Source organism: Eschscholzia californica, unplaced genomic scaffold (assembly GCF_041429995.1).
Source record: "Eschscholzia californica isolate CP2 unplaced genomic scaffold, dmEscCali1.0.p SCAF_3, whole genome shotgun sequence".
In the NCBI taxonomy this organism is placed as follows: Eukaryota; Viridiplantae; Streptophyta; class Magnoliopsida; order Ranunculales; family Papaveraceae; genus Eschscholzia; species Eschscholzia californica.
In genome coordinates this window covers 9,245,454-9,269,572 of record NW_028238420.1, presented here as the reverse complement: position 1 = coordinate 9,269,572, position 24,119 = coordinate 9,245,454, and the positions used below count along the sequence as shown (strand labels likewise).

At 38.4% G+C, this 24,119-nt stretch overlaps 2 protein-coding genes across 2 annotated transcripts; both read left to right on the top strand.

Annotated features, from left to right (window-relative positions):
• Positions 1 to 772: 772 nt before the first annotated feature.
• On the top strand, positions 773 to 5,768 carry LOC147548229 (BIIDXI-like protein At5g11420). Its single transcript, XM_086667435.1, has 3 exons — positions 773 to 1,183; positions 2,053 to 2,550; positions 4,963 to 5,768. Exons 1-3 carry the CDS (start codon positions 1,093 to 1,095, stop codon positions 5,550 to 5,552), a joined length of 1,179 nt encoding a protein of 392 aa, XP_086523561.1. The 5' UTR covers positions 773 to 1,092; the 3' UTR covers positions 5,553 to 5,768.
• A 6,127-nt stretch (positions 5,769 to 11,895) lies between these two features.
• LOC147548228 (major latex protein 146-like) lies at positions 11,896 to 13,212 on the top strand. The gene is made up of 2 exons (XM_086669286.1): positions 11,896 to 12,190; positions 12,836 to 13,212. Exons 1-2 carry the CDS (start codon positions 12,004 to 12,006, stop codon positions 13,111 to 13,113), a joined length of 465 nt encoding a protein of 154 aa, XP_086525412.1. The 5' UTR covers positions 11,896 to 12,003; the 3' UTR covers positions 13,114 to 13,212.
• Positions 13,213 to 24,119: the final 10,907 nt, after the last annotated feature.

Genomic DNA, 24,119 nt, shown 5'->3' with positions numbered 1-24,119 from the left:
CCTTAAAGTGAATGCTAGACTGCTGGAAGTGCCTTAAGAGAGATGAAGTTCGAACTGAACAAAGAGAGGTGGTGCAAAGAATTTAGTATGTAAAGACTGTCGCATCTACTGACGGTTCCTATTGTCCTTCCGTTCGCCTAAAATAACACAAAATCAGTCTTAGAAAACAGGATAAATTAATCCAAGTCATCAGTTAGACGACTAATAGATAACAAATTTATTGAGAGACAAAATAAGAAGAGCGTTTGCTAAAGTGTTGGTTCCATAAAAAACGACGATACTCAGGTGAAAGTGTTCTAGGCTCTGATAGCAGGAAAGTAATCAATGTATACTATAATAAGGGATTTCCATAATGCAAAAGGCAAGGTGCCTTTAGAGGCACCCTAAAAGAAAAAGAAAATGTAAGCCGAATTTGACTAAGGATTCCTTTATGGAGGCACCTAGTTTTTTTTCTATTGATGCTCCACTAGAGTCCTTGGCTCCGGTCAATCCAATTTGACTACAAACACTAATAGGAGTACTTTGTTCGAACTACTTCGAGGCCAACTCGAATTTTTAAACTTGAAGAAACCGTTTACTATTTACAAATCACTCGAAATTAACCTAAAACTGATGATAAACACCGTTAAAGATTTAACAACTTGAAAAACTGTATCAAAAGACATGGATTCTTATAACCGGTTTATAATAAGAATTGAGATTTTTTGAAGATTAGTTTCTTTTTCCAGTGAACAAACTATAGATGATACCAATCTAGAAGATTAGTTTTGATGAAAATTTTGAAAAAAAATAGAAATAGAAATAGAAGAAGACATTAAAAACAGAAAGAAGAATAACAAAGAAGAAAAAGTTGAGTGTTTGAACGCCAATGGGAAAAGGAAGAAAGTACTGTACGCCTATAGAGAAACGCGCAAGAGTAAAAATGTGGGGCCTCTATAGACTCTCCCTTCAACTAAAGTAATAAAGTTTTAGAATCAGTATGATTAAAAGCGGCAAAAGCAACTCCTCTTGTCGTCCTGCTTCCGGAACTCGAGAGAAAGAAAGGGAGAGAGAGAATATCTGAACTCTGAAGTGGGTAAGTGAGCTAGAGAGATGGTTGTTGTAATTTCAAACTACAAGAAATGGGTTTCCTTGTTGATGATAATGGTGGTAGCTCTTTCAATTCAAGTTATAGCAGAAGATGGTTTGTATTTTTCCCCACTTTACTTTTCACTTTCAAAGATCTACTCTTATTCTTGCTTTACTCTTTTCTCTAAAGCTCATATTCTTTCATTTCATCTAAAAAATCTCATTTCTTTCTTTCACTTACTTAGATTTCTTCCTTCTTCCTACTTCTATTGTTAGCTATGGAAATCTGCATTTTACCAGCTAATTTTGTTGTTTCCTTTTTTGGGGTGATTTAATCTCAGGAACTAATGTCTTTATTTATGATTTAGACTGGGTTGAGAAAGGCTTAAATCTTAAATATTTGGAAACATTTCCTAAATTATTAGTAAGGCTAATTTGGTCTATCTTTAGTTGATTATCAGTTCTTCATGTCTTATGAAGATAAGGTACAAAGTAAGAAAGAAAATATAAGCCCTAGGTGTATGTTTCTTTTGATTACATAAGTAAAATAGTTATATCTTCCAAGTAAAGTACTTCACAAATCACAATCTAGTTAAGCCAAGCAAAAGAGTCATGAAACCAAATGATTAGGTATAGTAAGTACATTTACACACTTGTAAGACATTTTATCTATGATGATAGTTCAAACTTTATCGATCTGTAGAAGTGATCGGATTACCCTTTTCTATTCGTTACATGGTGTGAAGTAGCAAAATGATGTTTTATAACTTCGTGCGGAGATGATGATTAGACAACCATGTGTAACTTTTGCACGTGATGGAGTCGCCGTAGTAACCTAGGCCATTAAAAGTTGTATCATATCTATATATGAGTAGGGAGGTTCTTCTCGATCTATAAGCTCTTGACTGTTAATTAATTTCAAAAGTTGATGTGGGTTCATTGGGTACAGATGAAGAATGAGCCCATGACTAATCTTCTTTGTAGGTTTGTTGAAGAATGGTGATTTTGAAATGGCTCCTTCTGGCGGATTCTCGGATGAGGGTGTGGTAGAAGGGCCGACGTACATCCCTGAATGGACATCAACTGGAACTGTTGAATTAGTTAAAGCAGGAGAGAAACAAGGTGGCATGATCCTTATAGTACCTCAAGGTGTACACGCAATAAGACTTGGGAATGAAGCGCAAATAAGACAGGACGTCAAACTTGAGAAAGGATCTCTGTATTCTATCACATTCAGTGCTGCGAGGACTTGTGCTCAGTTAGAAACTCTCAACATATCCGTTCCGCCTTCTTCACTGACTATTGACCTCCAGACCCTTTACAATGTGCAGGGCTGGGATTTTTATTCAGTTGCTTTTCAGGCTGATTCGGATGATTCACATGTGGTGTTTCAAAATCCAGGCATGGAAGATGATCCTACATGTGGCCCCATCATCGATGAAATTGCTATTAAGAAGCTTTTCACACCCGATAAACCCAAAGGTATGTAAAATACAAAGTAGCTCCGCGGATGAGTTTTTGTTGTTTGTGGCCGTTTTCTTTACCAGTTTAATTATCAATACTTCAGTTCTTCATGTCAAGTATTTCAAAAGATATTTAAATCACCTTATACCCAGTAGATCTTATAAGGAAGTGATTCTTATGTCTGTTTTATTGAATCAATCTATCTATAAGACCAACTTGATTGGTATATACAAGTCTATCTTCATGGAAACTAAACTTGCATAGTAAAAATTGATCGGTGGACTGTACCCCAAGTCCCGGTCTCCAAGTCAGCCGCTATGAAAACCAAAATTTAGAGCATTCCGCCACGGAATCATAACATAATAAATATGAACACTAAAGACATGGAAAACAAATACAGCACGGATCTCATAAGAAATAATAAATCAAACTAACGATGAATAAAAACTACGAAAGAAACTCTGAGCTGACGGCGAAGATCAAACAGGTGCCAACTCATGGTCTCCCTCACCTGAAGAATAATGGGTTGGGTCAGAAGCCAACTAGTAGATTTCCAAATATCTAAGTTCTCAATAGACCAATCCAACAACGAAACAAAGAATCGAACAGAAGAAGACAGTAGCATAGTCTAAGAATAGTATCACTTTTTGACAAACAACACTTTGGTCATCACTCATCACATATGAACAGGAGTCGAGTCAACCTCTAGTTGGTAAATTAGTTCTCAAACTTGAAGTATGTAGTCCACAAGATAGTACACGATTATACTAATGAACTTGTGTTTTCATCGATCACCAAGTCGAGCCAACCACCAATTGAATTCCAATTGTCAATCTATATGATAACTCAAAACCATGGCCCACTAGGTAGTCAAATGCCACACCAACAAACCCGTGTTTGCATCAACCCACATGTCGGTGCATCACTAAATTCACACCTATGAGGTGTAAATACTACAAATAACTATTCTCGTTACATTATAACAACTCGACAGAAATTAGGTATGTGTCCTACATTCGAAGTATTACATCCCTAATAACCAAACAAGGCACGCACATACATACATACATACATACAGGTCAAAATCCATAAATATCAGTTATTACTACCTTGTAATCCAAACAAATTCAATTCATAACATCAGTATAAAACGTTACGGTAAGGTTATTTGTGTAATTGTGTACATGGGCCTTGTAACCACAAAATACAATAGCACGTACATGATTTATATTACTTAACCTAGATATAACTAGTATTCAGCTACTAAACTGATCCTCATGTATGTCGATACTTTATCTGTATTGATCCTAATAGATTAGGGTTACTGTATTGCTGTTTACTATAGTTTGTAATCATGAAATAGGTTATTCATGGCACAATCTAAGTCAAATCGACAATAATCGAGTATATAATTGACACTTTGAAGCTATTCCACGTTTCGACGAATCAAAAGTTCAAAACTAGGTTTGAAATTGGAAAGGGCTAGAAAAGCCCTAGGGATAAAGAAAGCTACCTTTGTAGTGGTACAAAGAAGAAGAAAACCCTATGCAAAACCCTTCGATTTTCCTTCTTCTTTTCCCACTTCCCCTCTAGATTTCTCTCCTACTTATGCTAGACTGCAGTTAAAAGAAAATTCTATTTACATCCCACTTTAAGTGGGAGGTGTGTTATGACTAAGAACAAGCAAACCAAGAAAAGCAATAATGGAAATAAACAATCATACATATACGAGAGATATAGTTCGGTTGGTAAGACCTACTCCACGGTGAACAGTGGCCCGATGATTTTTACTATGAAAGAAGAACAAGATTACAAAGATTTCTTAAGTATTTTAGTAGTTGTAGCTAACTAAAACCCTAGCACTTAGCCGCCTCTTAACCCTCTCCTTAAAACCGACTTTGGATACACCCTTTACATTGTAACAGCCCTTTATAGGATTAGGGAAAACATAAGTAAACGGGTAACGGTATTTCGGATTGCCAACCGGGTCAGACATCTACCCATATTCAAGGCACTTTCAACGGGTGCTACATGGACTTAATTCATTAAGTAGTCATTGGTGCTCCTACAGTAGTATTATAAACGACATCTTTTCGTGCTGATTAGTATTTGTACCAGTGGTGGGCACAAGTTTCACCCAAGCTTTGATCAGAAAAAATCTTTAACACGGTAAAATTCATATATTATAACAAGAAAAACTCCATAATTATGAAATCATAAGCTCAATTACAACTTATTTGACAATAAAAAGATTTGAAGCTGAATTAGCTTAATGAAGTGATAAAAGGTCAATGTTTCCTTCACATTAAGCTTTGAAAGGATTTATCTGTTTGAGGGAATTTTCGAAGTCCTTATTGCAGGTCTTCTTCTGGCTACATATATATTTGTGAACAGTAAATGTTTGAACACTCTTTATTTTTTCGGTTGCAGATAACGCTGTGATAAATGGTGACTTTGAAGAAGGTCCTTGGATGTTCAGGAATACAACACTGGGAGTTTTGCTCCCTACCCACCTTGATGAAGAGACATCAACATTACCTGGTTGGATCATTGAATCAAATAGAGCAGTCCGATACATCGATTCATATAATTTCAAAGTTCCACAAGGGAAACGAGCCATCGAATTGCTTTCAGGAAAAGAAGGTATCATTTCGCAAATGGTTGAGACTCAACCTGATAAACAGTATAGCTTAACTTTCGACTTAGGACATGCTGGAGATTCATGTCTCCAGCAACCTTTAGCTATTATGGCGTTTGCAGGAGACCAAGCACAAAACATACATTATGTTCCAACTGCTAACCAAACTTATGACGCTGCAAATCTAACGTTCACAGCCAAGGCTGAGAGAACTCGAATAGCTTTTTACAGTGTATATTACAATCAAAGAAGTGATGATAAGAGCTCTCTCTGTGGACCGGTGGTGGATGATGTGAGGGTTTGGACTGCGTCCGGATCCACCAAATCAAGTATTTTGTCCTGCTACTCTCTCCTGATGTTTCTTTTGATAGCTTTGGTTTAATCCGCGCCTCACTGGCTTAAGCTTTCATGGGTCGATAAGGGATGTGGAGACAACTTCTTCCCCTGTTTAGTACAAGTATATTATGTAGAATGGAGTGTTTTTTTTTTCTTTTTTGCTTTTTGGATGAAGCAACACTTTTATTCCTTTCTCCTTCTGTTTGATTTTTGATGTATGTGTAACAGTTAATTATAACTATCATTCTGGAACCTTGAGTCAGAACCATCTCTGTGTGGGAGAAGTAGTCTTACTTCTTGAGCTAGTTTTTGGGGCGACAGAGGCCTAACACCACCTAACAGATTGTTTATTTTTAACACCAAGAAGATCCGAACTTCAGTTATTTCGGAATGTTACCGCAACTAATAATACTTTCCAACAATCCATCTTTAGATGTTTTAGGTGCATCTGTTCTGATTTCAATGTGTTTGAAACATTTACAAAACTTAAAATGCTATTTGTTTCAATCAGTTGATAGTTTGTCATTTTCATAGTGAGGGGGGTATTCCTTTCTTCCATATGCCATCAAATTATTGCAACTGTTAAATCAATACCTGTAAGAGGCAGTTTTCAATAAGTACAAATCCAAAGTGAGAGGCGGTTTAGATGGCTATGGCTAATGGCGGTTTTGGAGTTGGCAGTTTCCTTGTTTTCAATTCATGGCTATAGGCGGTTCAATTGGTTTCTAAATTTGGTTTTCTAAATTGGATTCCCACTTAAAGTCGGCTTATATAGTATATTATATATAGGGGGTCTTGAGTGCTTTGTAATCAACCAACACAAGCAACAACAACTCTTCTTTAGAGAGAGCTAAAGAGAGAGAGCAAGTGAGAGAGAAATTTTTTGTTCATAGTTTTGAGCGGTGTTAAATTTCTCGGTCGTCGAAGATCTAGTATAGAAGGTTAATTTCTATACGGTACCATCTTGGGACGAACTTGCGGGTTGTGTTAGTCGTCTTCATCTATCCTTCAATAAAGATTTCTTGTTCGCCCGAGGACGTAGGCTTTAAAGCCGAACCTCGTTAAATTCTGTTCGCATATTTGATTTTGACTTAGCTTTTCGATTAATCTTCATAATCGGATCAATTTCTAGGTAGGTTCGATAGCTTCCGCGACTTTTAGTTCCAACAATTGGTACCAGAGCCTTGTTGAGATTGAACGAAGAGAAGATGGGATCGAGAAGTGGTACGGTCAAATCAGGGAAATATGAGATAGAGAAGTTCAATGGGAAAAACGATTTTTCTTATTGGCGGATGCAGATGAAGAATCTGTTAATCTCGCAGAAATTACACAAGACGTTGACGGGAAAGAAACCAGGAGATATGTCAGATGAGGATTGGGAGGAGTTAGATCTCGAAGCACGGGCCACCATTATGTTGTGTCTTGAGAGGGACGTGGCGTTCCTAGTAGACGGAGAAGCAACGGCGGCGGGTGTGTGGTTAAAGCTAGAAAGCAGTTTCATGACGAAAACTTTAACGAATCGGGTCTACTTAAAATCCAAATTATTCACATGTAGAATGGAAGAGGGTTCTTCTATTCAGGAATATGTGAATAGGTTTGACAGGATTATCTCAGATTTGAAGGATATTGATGTTAAGGTTGAGGATGAGGACCAAGCCCTCATATTGTTACTTTCATTACCTAAATCCTATGAGAACCTTGTTCAAACTTTGATGCTTGTTGGTGATAGTCTAACCATGGAAGAGACGAGAAATTCGCTATTAGCAGATGACCTTCGTAAGGTTGCTAGTAGCAGTATGGCGTCGGGTGGAGTAGACAAGGAACAAGCACAAGGGTTGTTTGTAACAAGGGGGAGGAGTAATGAAAGAGGAAAGGGAAAGGGCGGGAAATCTAGATCCAAATCTAGAGGCTCTTTCAAGAAAACGTGCTTTAGTTGTGGTGAGCTTGGCCACTTTAAAGCGGCTTGTCCAAAGAGAAAGTTGAAGCAAAAGAACGAAGGCTACAAGGAGAAACAAGAGATGCAAGAGGCGGGATATGTGTCAGAAGAGGCGGACGAATGTTTCTCGGTGACGGAGGTGTCTGAGAAGATCTTCGATAAGTGGATGCTTGATTCAGGGGCGTCACACCATATGTGCCCAAATAGGGAGTTGTTTACTACCTATAGGAGTATAGATGGTGGTACAGTTATACTGGGTGATGATAGTATATGTAAAACTGTGGGACTCGGAACAATACGGATCAAGATGCACGATGGAGTGGTGAGAACATTGACGGACGTAAGACACATACCCGATTTGCGGAAAAATCTAATTTCCCTTGGTGTGTTGGAGCGGAACGGCTGTAAGATAATTATAGAGAATGGCTCCATAAAAGTCGTTAAGGGTTCTTTGGTGGTAATGAGAGGTACTCGTTACGGAAATTTATACAAACTTTTGGGGACAACAATTACGGGAGATGTAGCAGTAGGAATCAGTGGAAGGGATCCAACGGCTAGTACGAGGCTTTGGCATATGCGCCTTGGGCATATGTCAGAAAAGGGTCTATCTCTGATGTGCGGGAAAGGCTTGTTGAAGGACATGAAGAAACCTTGCATGGAGTTTTGTGAGCATTGTGTGTTCGGGAAGGCACACAAGGTGACGTTCTCTACAAGCAAGCACAAGAGCAAAGAGGTATTAGACTACGTACATACCGATGTCTGGGGACCGGCAAAGTTACCTTCCAAGGGTGGTTCCAGGTATTTTGTTACATTCGTTGATGATCATTCGAGATTTGTCTGGCTTTATTTTCTGAAGCATAAGAATGAGGTATTCAACACATTCCTGGTGTGGAAAGCAATGGTTGAGAACAAAACTGGTCGAAAGCTGAAGACGTTAAGGTCGGATAATGGGACCGAGTACACGGATGGGGCATTCAAGGAGTTTTGTAATCAAGAAGGCATTGTGAGGCACTGGACAGTAGTAAACACACCTCAGCAGAATGGAGTCGCAGAGAGATTGAACCGTACACTACTTGAGAAGGCTAGATGTATGCGCTCCAATTCGGGACTAGGCGTAGAATGGTGGGCAGAATCTGTTGCTACAGCTTGTTATATAGTGAACAGGTCTCCACATTCTTCTTTAGATGGCGGCATACCTTACGAGGTGTGGTCAGGTGAACATGCAGATTACGGGAGACTTAAGGTTTTCGGTTGTACGGCCTATTACCATGTTAAAGGTAACAAACTTGACAATAGAGCAAAGAAGGCAATTTTCTTAGGATATGCTACAGGAGTCAAGGGTTATCGGCTATGGTGTACGGAAGACAAGAAGTTTGTAATCAGCAGAGATGTGGTGTTTGATGAGTCATCTATTGTAGCTATGGCGAAAGCTACGGTGCCTAGTTGTGGTGATGTTGGGTCTACTAAAGCTCAAGTAGTGGAAGTAGAAGCCGAAGACCAACGGGTTTCTAGGAATCATGATCAGGTGGAGCATCAGGATAATACTCAGGATGAGGAAATTGATGAACCCGATCATGAGGAGGTTCAAGGGGAAGGTACACAAGTTTTACAACAACAACAGCAGGATGTTTCGGTACACACTAGGCCGAAACGGTTATATAAGCCGGTACAGAGGTTAGGGTCAGACAAACCTCTTAGGCATTACGGGCAGGCAAATTTGGTTGAATATGCACTCTCGGTGGAAGACGACGAGCCGGTCACCTTCAAACAAGCTATTACCGCGGAGGAAAGAGAGAGTTGGTTGGTTGCTATGCAAGAAGAGATGGAGTCTCTTCACAAGAACCAGACATGGGAGGTTGTCCCATTGCCCGAAGGTAAGTCTGTTATTGGTTGTAAATGGGTGTACAAGAAGAAAGAGGATTCTTCCGAGATCAAGGGTACAAGGTATAAGGCAAGACTAGTGGCCAAGGGTTATGCACAGAAAGAAGGGGTCGACTACAATGAGATTTTCTCACCGGTCGTGAAACATACTTCTATTCGGGTGCTATTGAGTATTGTTGCTCACAGTGATCTTGAGCTGGAACAACTCGATGTTAAAACTGCCTTCTTGCACGGTGATTTGGAAGAAGAAATTTATATGGCTCAACCTGAGGGATACAAGGTTGAGGGTAAAGAAAATCAAGTATGTCGTTTGAGGAAATATCTTTACGGATTGAAACAATCCCCTCGCCAATGGTACAAACGATTTGATTTTTTCATGCTAAAGCATGGTTTTCGCAGAAGTGACTATGATTGTTGTGTATACATCAAGAAACTTCGCGAAGGTGACTTTATTTATCTCCTTTTGTATGTGGATGACATGCTTATTGCTTCTAGAAGCATGGTGGAGATAAATAAGTTGAAATCTCAACTCAGTCAAGAGTTTGAGATGAAAGACATGGGCGCTGCAAAGAAAATACTGGGAATGGAGATTAAGAGAGAGCGGTCAAGTAAGAAACTGTACTTGAATCAGAAAGGTTACATCGAACGAGTAGTTTCTCGATTTGGGATGCAGGATGCGAAGGCGGTGTCAACACCTTTGGCACCACACTTCAGGCTCTCGGGAAGACAATCTCCTACTACTACGGTGGAGAAGTATCATATGGATCGTGTACCGTATGCTAGTGCAGTTGGCAGTTTGATGTACGCTATGGTGTGTACTCGTCCGGATATTTCACAGGCAGTCAGTGTGGTTAGTAGGTTTATGGCAAACCCGGGGAAGACACATTGGGAAGCTGTGAAGTGGGTCTTGAGATACTTGAAGGGTACTGTTGATACGGGTTTGTGCTTTGGTGGAGACACATGTCAGGTAAGCGGTTATGTTGACTCGGATTATGCTGGCGATCTAGATAGAAGACGATCTACTACTGGTTATGTATTTAAGGTACATGGTGCTCCAGTTAGTTGGCGATCGATGTTACAATCTACAGTTGCGTTATCTACTACGGAGGCCGAGTATATGGCTATGGCCGAGGGTGTGAAGGAAGCATTGTGGTTGTGGGGTCTTCTGGATGATCTAGGGATTAAGCAGGAGTGCGTAGAGGTATGGTGTGATAGTCAAAGTGCGATTCACTTGGCGAAGAATCAGGTTCATCATGCTCGTACTAAGCATATTGATGTCAGGTATCACTTTGTACGAGATGTCATAGAGGAAGGTGATGTTTCTCTCATGAAGGTACACACAGATGAGAATCCCGCGGACATGTTGACTAAAGTGGTGACATGTAGCAAGTTTCAGCACATGTCTGGAATTGCTACAAATCGGCTCGTGTTAAGTTGCCCGAAAGGGCGTAATGGCGACAAGGTAATCTTTATGTGAAGGGTTGGTAGAACTACGGTAGGCTTGATCCTGTAAAAGGGTACGTAGGCAACCATGGTCATATGGTGCAGTCGGATGAAGTTACAAGAAGCAGATATATCTTACAAGGAGTATCCTGGTGTTCGTCCAAAATTTGAAGTATATCAAATTGTGTACGAGGTGGAGAATTGTAAGAGGCAGTTTTCAATAAGTACAAATCCAAAGTGAGAGGCGGTTTAGATGGCTATGGCTAATGGCGGTTTTGGAGTTGGCAGTTTCCTTGTTTTCAATTCATGGCTATAGGCGGTTCAATTGGTTTCTAAATTTGGTTTTCTAAATTGGATTCCCACTTAAAGTCGGCTTATATAGTATATTATATATATGGGGTCTTGAGTGCTTTGTAATCAACCAACACAAGCAACAACAACTCTTCTTTAGAGAGAGCTAAAGAGAGAGAGCAAGTGAGAGAGAAATTTTTTGTTCATAGTTGTGAGCGGTGTTAAATTTCTTGGTCGTCGAAGATCTAGTATAGAAGGTTAATTTCTATACGGTACCATCTTGGGACGAACTTGCGGGTTGTGTTAGTCGTCTTCATCTATCCTTCAATAAAGATTTCTTGTTCGCCCGAGGACGTAGGCTTTAAAGCCGAACCTCGTTAAATTCTGTTCGCATATTTGATTTTGACTTAGCTTTTCGATTAATCTTCATAATCGGATCAATTTCTAGGTAGGTTCGATAGCTTCCGCGATTTTTAGTTATAACAATACCTATTATAGCTTTTCTAATGGAGGTGGGAATCAAACTTTTTCCCTTTAGATTCAACTTTCAAGCACCATTTCTTTTTTGTCTAGTTGCAGCTTTAAGGTGGGAAAGACACAAAGAACCTGATACTTCAAGACTAAAGTAAAGAAGGTAAAATGATTTCCGATGTGACGCTTATACAAGGATTTCCTTGATGACTGTCCCTAACACGACAAATGGTGTTCTGGTCTTTTCACAAGCATGAAAAGACCAAACGCTCGTTGTCTTATTTGCCACGTAAGTAATGCGGTCACCACAGGAGTCATGAAGGAAGGTTTTCTATCATTTTGTTTCGGTTGTTCCAATGTATTCGGTGTCATGCTTTTGATCTAATATAAAGTAGTAAGACTGTTCGAACTATAGCCTTACTCTCTTACGTTGTCTTTTGGTCTGATTAGTGAAAAAGGTAAGTGTGAATTCATAATGGCTCAAATTCAAAAGGTTGAATCGGAAATGGAAGTCAAAGGATGTGCGGAGAAATTGTATGGTTTGTTTACGAAGAACACATCTGAGCTCGCAAAATCCGTTCCTGAAGTTTACAATAGTATTCATGTCATTGAAGGAGATGGTAATAGCTTGGGCACTGTCAGGATTTGGAATTATAAACTTGGTGAGTATTGGTCTTTTGTTTAAAAATTAGTTGATCAAGTCATTATGTTTCGATACGATATTACTTTTTATTGACATTTTCTTTCATAAACGCCCAAGGAAATAGGTACCCTTGGTTAGATAAATAATAGTTTTTGGAGAGCCTATAAAATTTTCCGAGGTTGAATGGTATTAGGAATGGCAAAGAGGAGAAGGGTTAAACTCTAAAATTAAATAGATATTCATATCATTCGACTACATATATAGAAAATAAAGCAAGCTAAGATAATATTAGATCTGAAAATTGAGTACTCCTAAACTAAGCCTCATTTGGTTCACACAAGTACCAAATATTCTGAACTCTGGCTATTTTGAATTTTGAATCCTTGTCTATATATTTCAATATTTGGATATGAACTAAACGAGGAACTAAATATTTTTCTGGCGAGACTACTAACTATCAGCTTGTAAGATAGCGTTGTCATGGCTGCAAACCTTACAAATTTTTTTTGTTTATTTGTTGGCCGACAAGAAAGGTTATACAAAAGATCTTTGCATGAACTTGCATCCAATTAATATCTATATAATAAATCGAAAAGAATGTTGCACAATGTTCTCAAAAATTCTCAAACGGAATTACGTTGAACTAGTGAATATGATTGTGCAGGTGATAATTCACTGGCGTTAAAAGAAAGGACAAACTTCATGGACAAGATAAATAGGTCAATAACTTACTCTTTTTTGGAAGGTGAAGTTATGAATGATTATGAAATGATGGATTTTAAATATACTTTTACTCCAAAGGGTGAGGGAATGACATTGGTTAAATGCTCTATAGAGTTTGTTAAGGCCAATCAGGATGTACCTACTCCAACTGCTTATGTTGATATAGGCCTAAAGGTCGTTAGCCTGATGGCCGCTCATTTGCTTAAGCAACAACCATAGATGATAGACATCTCTCACTCTATAAGCAATGATGTAATATTAATTTCTCTTAAATAAAGCTTGGGTGGAGCTACCTCATCCATAAGTTTATCTATTTAAGTGTTGGTGGCATTTATTATCTATCTTTTCTAAACTGTACTCTCTTCTTAAATTGTTAAGATTACACTCTCCAAATTTATTCGAGATTAGATCTCTCAAACTTATATCCAGACCTTCTCCAATGGCTAAGATTGCACCTCTCAAGCACATCTCAAATGGTTGAGAGTATACATCCAAAACTTATCTTCAAACACTCTTCCATGATACATCTCCCAAATATATCTCTGAAGATTGAGATTAGACATTTGATCAAACTGTTCGCGCAGGACAGACACAGGTTGTACTCTCGTATATTAATAATGGAGGAACTCAGAATTTAGACAAAGTTAACAACATCTATGATGTAAAATTAAAAAAGTCTCTAATTCTTCTAGTTGAAGTATCAATTCAAAATTTTCTTTCATAGAAGCGCAACATATATTCTCTAATTTTTTTGTATCTCCAAAGAAAGTTTATAATACACTTACTAGTCCACATATCATTTGACAATTTGATAAAAAAATTATGAAGATGAATATTTTTATTGGCCAAAATACAAAATCTGATGATAATTAAAGAAGAACATTCTAAATTTAGAGTGCCACATAAGACTTTTAGAGATTCTGTTAAAAATTTATTGTCAAAATACAAAAAATATCTATTCCATACTCTATGATGACATGGAAGTAGTTATTTTAGAGTTCCTCGAGAGAGCAATCTAAATCTAGTGTGTCCATTTGAAGATCTCAAGTTGTCATAGTCATCTATCTTCTATTTTGGCAAAGGCCACACCTTTCTACGTAACCATTTTTTAATCAAATAACAAGCTGAGTGGAAAACTAAAATACTTTTACAGACTTGTTTGGAGATACAAGAAAGTAAAGGATTTTTGTTGTGTCTCCTAAGAAAAAGAATCTCAACTTAGACTTGACACACGTGACAATTAGATATTTCTTAAGTTTTATTTAGAGGTGCTTTAACTCAACTATCTAGTTTTACAAGTAAAGGCTAATATTATCACTCAGGTAATGCAGAATCTACGAATCAGATAATGAGTTTTTTCTTATGATTTATGGAACATAACCTACAAAAAATTCAGAAATCTCTCATGGCACTGAAGTCTGCTACTTTTGCAGTTAAAGAATTGAATTCAAAATCTGAGTTTAGAAGTTGAACCTTGAATGATTGATTCGGGCGTACTTGATATGTTTATATAGGTTCGATTGCCCGACTAGGATGGTCGGCTGAGATGATGTGGTGGTGAAGCATCAGATGAAACCACACTTTTGCGGCCATCAAAATGATAACTTTCCTTGTTTGCGTATCATTCGGATTTGATGGATCTGCTCCAGCGATTTGCGGATAGTATGTAGAAGTTTGGCTTTTAGCATGTTTCAGTCTTTCAAGCCCCCTCTTCCGTTCGAACTTTCCTTAGAGCTCGGAGAGACCTCGCTTGTTTAGTTGGTTGTTATTTTCTCTTTTCCAATCCTCAGATCAGGTCAGGTTTTAGGTTGGGTATGCCGCAACTCGAATTCGCCTTCCCCTGCCTTAAAGCATGCCAGGCTTAAGGGTCGAGTTGGTTTAGCAGACCTTACTATTCCAAGATCCAAACTAGAGCCAAGGCTGACCCAGGTTGTGTAGAGCCACTACAAGGCTTAAGGTGCCTAGAAAACTCTTGTATTGACAACTCAGTTCTAGTCTTAGGTGATAAATCTCTTTTGGATTCGCTACCCTAGTGACTTTGACCCTTTTGCTTCTTAATCTATCGTTGACTTCTTGACTTGGTCAAAGCTTACAATTATTTGGATTAGCAATAATTTTTCTAGTTTTCTCCACAAGTTTTTTTTGCATCTGTCTTCTGATCACATAACTTCTTCAGTTTCCTCCATAGACTAAAAGAGATTGTATTCACTGATACATGATGAAAACTATTAGGTTCTACCAATTGTGGAATCAATCCGACAAGCTTTCGAACTAATACCTTTCAGTATATTCTTCGTATCCACCTTCATCAATTTTGTATCATGAATTTCAGTGGGTGCAGTTAGGTTTTTGTAGTATAACTAACCTTTCATGCATTTTATGCTTTCCTTATCAAATAGTTTGTCCATTTAAACTAATCATGATATTTGTATTCATTCCACATTTCTAAACGATAAATCTAATAACATGTTTACAAATATGAAGATAGATGTGAAAGTAAAAGTAGAGACACCAAAATTATTGATCGTGGCAAAAAATTCCTCCAAATGTGAAAGGTAAAAAAACACGAGATTTAGTCAAAAAAATTTCATTTGATGATAACAATGTGTTACACAAGTTGTCTCCAAATCAATAGGGGAGATGTGTAGAAACACTTTTGGGTAACATTTCTTCAAAATTGTGGATTGAACACAACAAGAAAGGATAGAGATTTCTTACTCCTGAAGGTTCGAACAAATCCTAGACAACCACAATGTCTGAAAAAGTATAACAGTACTAAACCAAATTGCTTCACAATATTAATGATCTTCTTTTCTTCAAACCAATATTCTTCTCTTCTTATCTCTCTTGAAACGATCACTTTGGGAAAATCTCCCTTTCTTTCTCTTTACGCTCTCTTTTTTATCTGAAAGTATGAATAATCTTGTTGCTTACCCATATCAAAATAATAATTAGGGAAGTAGGTAATATAAATAAGATATATTTTTTATCTCCTACTCTCACAATTTGTCTCACACGTTCTCTTACTCAGTCTCTATCTCATTGTTTATCTCTCTTTATCTCTCACTGTTTCTCCCTCTCTATCTCTCAATGTTTCTCTCTCGATCTCTATCTCTCCCTCTCTCTCACACAAACACAATTATGGCGAAGGGGAGTATTCTCTTTGTCGGAATCATACCTCGAGGTGGGCTTCTGGCGAAACCCTCCCGAGGGTTTCGTGGTTGGCGGCCACGACGCATTTCGTAGTCGAACAGTCACAACAAAATTTTGTGGCTGGCTAGCCATGAATTTTTTTCTGGTTGGTCACCAAGAAGCCCTCGATGAGGGTTTCTCCTCCTCGAGGACCCCTTCGTCTGAGACGAAGGGGGTTCCGGTGAAAAGGACACTTCCCTTCACAAGAGTTGTGTGAGAGAGGGAGAACTCGTGAGATAGAGAGATGCCAAATGAGAGGGGGAGAGAAAGCGACCTAGAGAGAAACAGTAGGAGATAGAGGGAGATGGAGCGAGAAAAAAGTGAGAAAGAGAGAGGTAGTGAAAAAATAGCGAGAGAGAGAGAAAAAAAAAAGGCAACAGTGAGTGAGAGAGAGAAAGAGATGGAGAGACTGAGAAAAAGAGCAACAATGAGTTAGAGAGAAGAGAGAAAAGAGAAAAGGGGGAAATAGTGGTGGTGGTGGGAAGTAGTGGTGGTGATAGAGAAGCTGAATATTAGGGGGTAATGTTTGATCAAGTTAATTTTTGGACTTAAAAGAAATATGTCCCCGAAATGTACAAAAAACATGAATTTCCTAGACAATTTATTCCCTAGAGATTATTCTTTAAGTCCCAAACCCACGCCTTCGATTAATGATTTCATGATATATAAACTTGTAGTGAGAACTTTAGTATCTAAGAAATTGAGGTTGACCAAGATGATGGTTTATGTTTTCATGTTTAAAGAGTTATAAAGTGAAGAGGGACTGATTTTAATAAAGCATCTCCAATACAAAACTCAAAAAAATCTCTATTTGTCTTGTTTGTTGAGTTTCAATTTAGATTCTCACTCCTAGGTGGCGAAAATAAAGATCTTCAATTCTTATATGTCTCCAATTCAAAACTCAAAAAAATCTCTATTCATCCTATTTGTCGAGTTCCAATTTAGATTTTCATTCTTAGGTGGCGAAAATAGAGATCCTCAATTCTTGTATGTCTCCAGTACAAAACTTTGAACTTGGTTATTTTATTTACGTGGCATGGTTATTTTTGTAAAAAAAAATAATCAGTTATTTTAGAAATAAGACTTGATTTCTATTGGTTGAAAATATTCATGAGTTGGACAGTTGAAGATATCTTAAGAGGACACTCTAGAAATATAGTGTCCTCTTAAGATATCTCTATTCCACCCTCTGTGAAAGTTTATGTGTGTTGATAGATTAGAAGATACAAATTAAAATAAAGAACACAATAGTTTACGTGGTTCGGTCGGAGGATCACGACCTACATCAACGGAGAAAGCCATTAACGGCTGCATTATATTATCTCCACAATCGTGTGATTGATTGGTTACAACTCGATAGACTCGATGACTTAACGTAACTCAATGATAAAATACATAGAGGTCACTTGTACTCATTGAGTGACTTGGTATCTTAGTTTCCTAGGAGTCTATCTAGGACAAATATAAGATAACTAAATAATATCTTCCAAATCTTCATATATCTTGGACGGTTGATATTTGATATCTTCAGATCTCGATCCATCTCGATCCTTATAATCTACTACTCCCCCTTAAGTTGGAATGCGGAACTTGTGAAGTATCCAACTTGAAGATTAAATTTGGAAAAGGTGAATGTTGCTCGCATACGATCGGTTTCAAAAACTTGAACTTCAAATTGTTTTTTTTTGTTTAATGTTAAACAATTGGCAATGGTGGTGAATACTTTGTCTGCAACTCCACTGTATAAGTAACTTTAGCTTGGTGATTTCATAGGCTGGGAAACTTGAAATTCTTCAACCGAAGTAGTCTTGATCGATAATGCTTGAATATCATTCGTTTCTTCTTTCCTTTTTTTTTCTTTCTTTCTTTCTTTCTTTCTTTATATCGACAAAGATGAGAGAATAATCAAAGTGAAGATTGTGCATAAAAATTAGTGATTGAGGTGAGGGATGGATTGATCTGTAAGGTACCAAATTCGATTGAAGATCAACCTCATTTGAATGTTAACGGATTGTTTATAGCCGGATGGTTACGGTTTGCTAAAATATATCTTCATTGTAGAAGAAACAAGAAGAATAATGATCTAATGATATTTCAATTTCAACTAAAGAGAGAGGAAACAAATCACAGCTAAAAAAAACTGAAGCTGGGAAAACTTAAAGAGGGAAGTGATGAAGCTTCATTCCAAGTCTAAAAGGATTTAAATAACCCTCAACAAGGCCAAAAAAATGAAAATTGAACTGCCAAAGTTATCCGAAAAACATGATATATCAGATATTAAAGATGAGAGGCACAACGATAGAAAAATCATTGGGGAAAAAAATAATCGACGAGTAAAAATTGATAGAGGAAAAGAAATCGACAATTTCGATTTTGAGATGATGATAATCATATGAGATTTTGGAAACTTTTAGAAAATCGACCGATTGAACTACATTATATCGCAACGAAAAAGTTGGAAAATTAAAGATTTTGAAAAAATTGAAATACTTCCACTTTAGATGATTTAATCACAACGAAAAAGAAATCGTCGAAAATACGGAGGTTTGATTCGGGATTTTTGAATAAGTGCAGCTTGATTGAAAAAAAGAAACTCTTAATATGGGCCTAAAAGGCGACTCGTCGATGTCGAGCAAGACGACTTGAATGGCTGATGTGGGTTACTTTGACTCTAAAGTGTTGTTAAAATTAAATCAAACTGAAATATTCTCTTTGATTTGAAGATTGTCGGCTACAACATATATAGTGCAACATATATAGTGCACCCATGATTTGAGAAAATCATCGGATGGATTGGTAGACGCATTAGAAGTAGGGATGGGTGATGATCCTTGGTTAAGTTTCCAACTCCATTGAGAGATAAAGAATTATTAGGTCTCCAGAAATCTCGTGTTCACTACTATTACTGTCTGGTTGAACACCTTGAATATAGTCTCTTCTACATAAATCTTGAATATAGCCTAGAAAGAGAACACAGGGAAAAAGTTGTTTGAGAGAGACAACTCGATTGAAGGCAGAGGAAACTTGTAATAGAAAATCGGAGAAAATTTGTATGCTCATGTTGTCCTTGGTATTCTTGATAATCTCGATAGAAGGTGGAGATTACTGGAACGATATTTGTTAGTTGTGTTTGAATAAAATATGATCTTTAGTTTTATCTTTGAATAAAATGAGCTAAATTGGGCTCACTTTTTTGGAGGGAATTATTTTTATCCATAAGCAAACAAAATACAATTTTGTACTAACAACACTTTTAGAATAAAGTGTAAAATCTTTTCATCCTCTTCACTAAAATAGAAATGGAAACTTCAAACAAAAGTGTTTTGTCCCACATCTTTCAAAGAGAAAAACTAGTTTCAGTTTACATAGAGAAAGTTGGGTGTAAGTGGTGTGGCCCTTTGGGGTTACAATAGTGCCCTCCGGAGGAGAGACTCATCACTTTTTAGAGGCACACCTTACCTTAGGCACACCACCATTTCTTCCATTTCTCACTTGTGCATACCCGCGAGCCGACCCGACCTTGGTGTCGGTTCCAGTTCTGGTCTCCTACTACTGGCTAGTGAAAACAGTCCAAGTGGTTTTAATACTATTTTGATAACAATCTGAAGATTTAAAAATTCTTTTCAATATCGACCAAAATCATTTACTGTGTTTACTGAAAATGGATTTTAAGATGAGCAACGAAAAACCAGAAAAATTCGATGGTCAAAATTTCAGAAGATGGCAACAAAAGATGTTATTTTTTCTAACAACCTTGAATATGAATTTTGTTTTAACCGAACCAGCTACCACAGTTGTGGCGAAAATGAACCTGGTAAATCTGGAGCAGTAGATGCTTGGAATAAGACTGACTATCTATGCAGAAATTATATTCTTAACTACTTAGATAACACCTCATACGATATCTACTGCCAGACTAAGACTGCCAAAGAATTATGGGACTCCCTACAGAAGAAATATGTTTTTGAAGATGCAGGTACTAAGAAATTCGTAGTAAGACCATTTCTGGATTACAAGATGGAAGATGAAAAGTCTGTGGTAAGCCAATTTCATGAACCCAGGCTCATTATAAATGAAATGAGAACTGATGGGATGGTTATAGATGAAGTTTTCCAGGTTGCTGCTGTAATTGAAAAGCTACCTCCCAGCTTGAATGAGTATAAAAAAAACTCAAACACAAGAGGAAGGACATTCATGACATGCAGTACTTGATTCTTCAAATAAGGGTTGAAGAAGAACATCTGAAATATGAGAAAAACGGGGTGGTTGCTTCACTTGTATCAAAAGCTCACATGGTGGAAGAGGTAAAGAAGAAAATATTTACCAACTCCAAACCTTCTAACCAGCGGAAGAAAGGTAATTCTAAATTCAAAAGGGTTGTTTCTAAGCTTAACAAACCATGTTACGTATGTTGTAAGTCTGGTCACCTAGCTAAGGACTGCAGACATTGAAAAGAAAACCCTAACCCCCCGACCAAACATCCTAGACCCAATCTTGCTCACGTAGTCAAAACAAAGAACTTTTGTGCAATGGTCACTGAAACCAACTTAGTGACTAACACTAAACATTAGTGGTTCGATACAGGAGCCACAAACACATCTTCTCAGACAAGTCACAGTTTTCCTCAATAACCCAGTAAAACAGGAGAACAACTGTATATGGCTAACAACTCTGCATCTACAATTGTAGGAAAAGGGAAGATTGTTCTGAATATGATATCTGGAAAGACAATGACTCTGCATGATGTACTTCACGTTCCTAAAATAAGGAAGAATTTAATCTCTGTTTCCATTCTGAACAAGAAAGGGTTCAAGATTGAAATTGAAAGTTGCTGATGTCAAAAAATGGCATTCCGTTATATCAGCATGAAACAAGGACTTGATGCATGACAACGTTCGTTATGATCGAATATTCCGTGAGTTGATTGAGGTTCCTTCTTTACACTCCTTGCTCCAACTCCAGCTCCTTGCTCCTACTCCTCCTCTTGCATATAGCTCTTGATTCCTGGGGGGAAACCTGCAAAGGGTTCGAAAACCGCTCTAACGCTCAAGACAGTCAGGGTCTTTGCAATAAAAGATTGAATATTGATTGAACCTTTTGGGGGCGAGTATGGGTTACTCAGTGAAAAGTGATTGTGATTCAAGGTGAAGGTGTTGTCTTGTGGAAGACGATGGGGGCCCTTCTATAGGAGATGTTAAGACGACTGTGTTTAGTGGTGTAGGTGAGGTGGATGCCGTCAAACCATTAGAGAAGTTATCACTAATTCGTATATAGGGTTTCCCTTGGAGTCTATCTCGTAGCTGAGATAACAGGAAGTTCCTACTTTCAAGGATACTTAGTAGATATCCTGTCGAGGTGATAGATCTTTGGAGAGATACTTTCTCCTTTGAAACTCTTGAAGCCCAAGCTTGCTTGAACACTTAAGATCTTTAACCGACTGAGATCTTTTAGGGAGATTCCGAGATTGAGTCGGTAAGCCGACAACGCTTTCTTGTGTCCCCAGTTTAGGGTATGAGACAGAGGCCTAGCTTACGTGGGCCCCCTTATTCCTTTACAGATTCCAGGGTCGATCTCTTCGTGCCGAGGGCGAAACAGAGTTGTTACCTCTTAGCTTGTCCTGGCCGACCTCCTAGTTAGGGGTGTAGGTGGCAGAGCGTTGAGGAATTAGCTATTTTGTTGCCTTAAGCCGGGTTGACACGTTGGACTTCAAGTCAGTGCTTGACTTTTTGACGTTAGTCAACGTCTGGACAATTTATGCATCATCATGAGTCCCGTCACTCCTTAGTCGAAAGTAGAGAGAATGAGGAGTAGAAGTGACTCTCAAGTTAAGACATTTTTAAATGACCCTGAAGACAATGGGCATACCTGGACCAGAGCTTTTTCATGAAGCTTGGTCAGTTCCTTTGAGTTTCCTGAGCTCCGTGTTTCGGGGTTGGTTTTGGTTGAGCTGTTTGGAGAACCTTTTCTCTAACTGTGCTGACGAAGTTACGTTTGTCGGGGTTGTTTTCACCAGGATAGACTAAGTTAGGGTTCTTGAGAAGCGTGCAGACGCATTGCCTTCTGTTCGACACGTTCCCGCTTCTGCCTAGGGGGATTGATTTCCGCTTCCATGCATGATTTTGTGACGTAATAGACTTTATCCTCTAATCACGCGCTTTCAGCGTCGATCGTTTCGGTATCCTCCCACATTATCTCTGTTGCCATGCGTGGGCATGTGGCCTTTTGTGACAGGAGGGACGAATGAGTCTTGTCGGGCCTATTAATTCCTTCCCTGACCCCGTCAGTCTTGAGTCACAACCAAGTATTTTGTCATTATGGCCTCGCATGTTACCGAGGTGGTTTTACTCTTCTCCTTTTGACGTCTTCTCTTCTGTTTTGAGAGAGGCTTTTGATCTTCTTCTTCCACTATAGCGTGTAAATTTTTCCATGAACCACTTTTCCAATTGTTTTACCTTCTTGGTATTTTTTCTTTTGCTCCTGCCTTTTGGTGACTTTAGGATGAAGCCTTTTGATGGCTTTTCCAATTCTTCCTACGATGGTGGTGGCAAAAGGTGGACCTTCTGACCATGGGGGTGTTGGGAATTACATGTCTCTAAGACTATCCTAATCATCTAACTAGTGTTGGTAGCGGAATCTCAAACATCATATGTTCAACACTAGATTATCCAGGATTTTATGCATGAATTAAAGATGAACTAAAAGGAAAGAAGAATACCTTATTCGTTTTCCCACAAACTAAATCCTGACCAGTATTCGGAAGATAAGAGCTTCAAGTGTAGCTCCTCTACTTGAGACACCGAATGTATAACTTGAACTCCCTTCTTTCAGTCAGCTAGGACTTTCTTGGAGGTTGAGATGATGAACTCCTTCTTCTAGACTTGATAGATAGAATGGGAACCTTTTCTCTAAAATCTTCCTCTCCCTGAGATATCTGAAAGAGATGATTTTCTCTTGAGAAAATTTCACACCTTTTCTGTTCTCAAACTTGGTCCTTATATGTAGGCAATCCCTTATTAAGAGTTTCACTCAAACTAGGATTCCTTAAGTCCCACAGAAAAGATAAACTTGTCAGAAACTATTTCTGATTGGGAATCCCTTTTAGGAACAAATTCCTATTAGGGTTTCCCTTAGTGTATGCCGGGCCAGAGTAGCCCCTTAATTGGCTAAGTCTGCCCGGCCCAATACCCTCTTATGGCCAGCTATGGTCAACTCTTTAATGGGCTTGACATAGTTGGCCGTAAAGTGGGTTATGCACCGTTTCGGGCTTCCCTTCTTAGCCCAATTCTTTTCTATCCTTTTAAGCACTATCAGACTGGATCATATCCATCTATAGGTCAGTTCCCACTAGTCTATTCTCTCCTTTCAAGTTACCATTCTTATGTGTAACCCGTTGTAGGATCTGGTCTATGTTAGCCGCGTATAACCGAAGTAATCCGACAGTCGTAAGTTGCTTCTAGCTAAGCATTACGACTCCTAATTGAACCGGACTGGATAATCTTTCGAATAAGGTCATCTAGATCTTTGGGGAGATACTTTCTCCTTTGAGACTCTTGAAGCCCAAGCTTGCTTAAACACTTAAGATCTTTAACCGACTGGGATCTTTTAGGGAGATTCCAAGATTGAGTCGGTAAGCCTGCAGCGCTTTCCTGCCTCCTCAGTTAAGGGTGTGAGACAGCGGCCTAGCTTACGCGGACCCATCTCATTTCTTTAGAGGTTCCAGGGTCGATATTTTCGTGTCGGGGGCGAACAAAGATGATACATCTTAGTTTGTCCTGGTCGACCTCCCAGTTAGGGGTGTAGGTGGCGGAGCGTTGAGGGCTTAGCTGTTACGTTGCCTTAAGTCGGGTTGACCCGTTGGACTTCAGGTCAGTGCTTGACTTTTTGACGCCAGTCAACGTTTGGGCAATTTATTTATCATCAAAAGCGATGATTCTGTCCAAATGGGGGGTCGATGTGGGGAAAGTGTATTGTACTGAGACCCTATTCAAGTTAAATGTTGTTTCTGATTCGAATTGAATAAAGTATTTTCTTCG

What these genes read in the sequence shown, in the direction of transcription:
- LOC147548228 (XM_086669286.1), top strand. Translation starts at nt 12,004, where the DNA reads ATGGCTCAAATTCAAAAGGTTGAATCGGAAATGGAAGTCAAAGGATGT. An exon ending in GATTTGGAATTATAAACTTG is followed by an intron (nt 12,191 to 12,835) that starts GTGAGTATTGGT and finishes ATGATTGTGCAG; the next exon opens with GTGATAATTCACTGGCGTTA.
- LOC147548229 (XM_086667435.1), top strand. Translation starts at nt 1,093, where the DNA reads ATGGTTGTTGTAATTTCAAACTACAAGAAATGGGTTTCCTTGTTGATG. An exon ending in TCAAGTTATAGCAGAAGATG is followed by an intron (nt 1,184 to 2,052) that starts GTTTGTATTTTT and finishes TCTTCTTTGTAG; the next exon opens with GTTTGTTGAAGAATGGTGAT. An exon ending in CACACCCGATAAACCCAAAG is followed by an intron (nt 2,551 to 4,962) that starts GTATGTAAAATA and finishes TTTCGGTTGCAG; the next exon opens with ATAACGCTGTGATAAATGGT.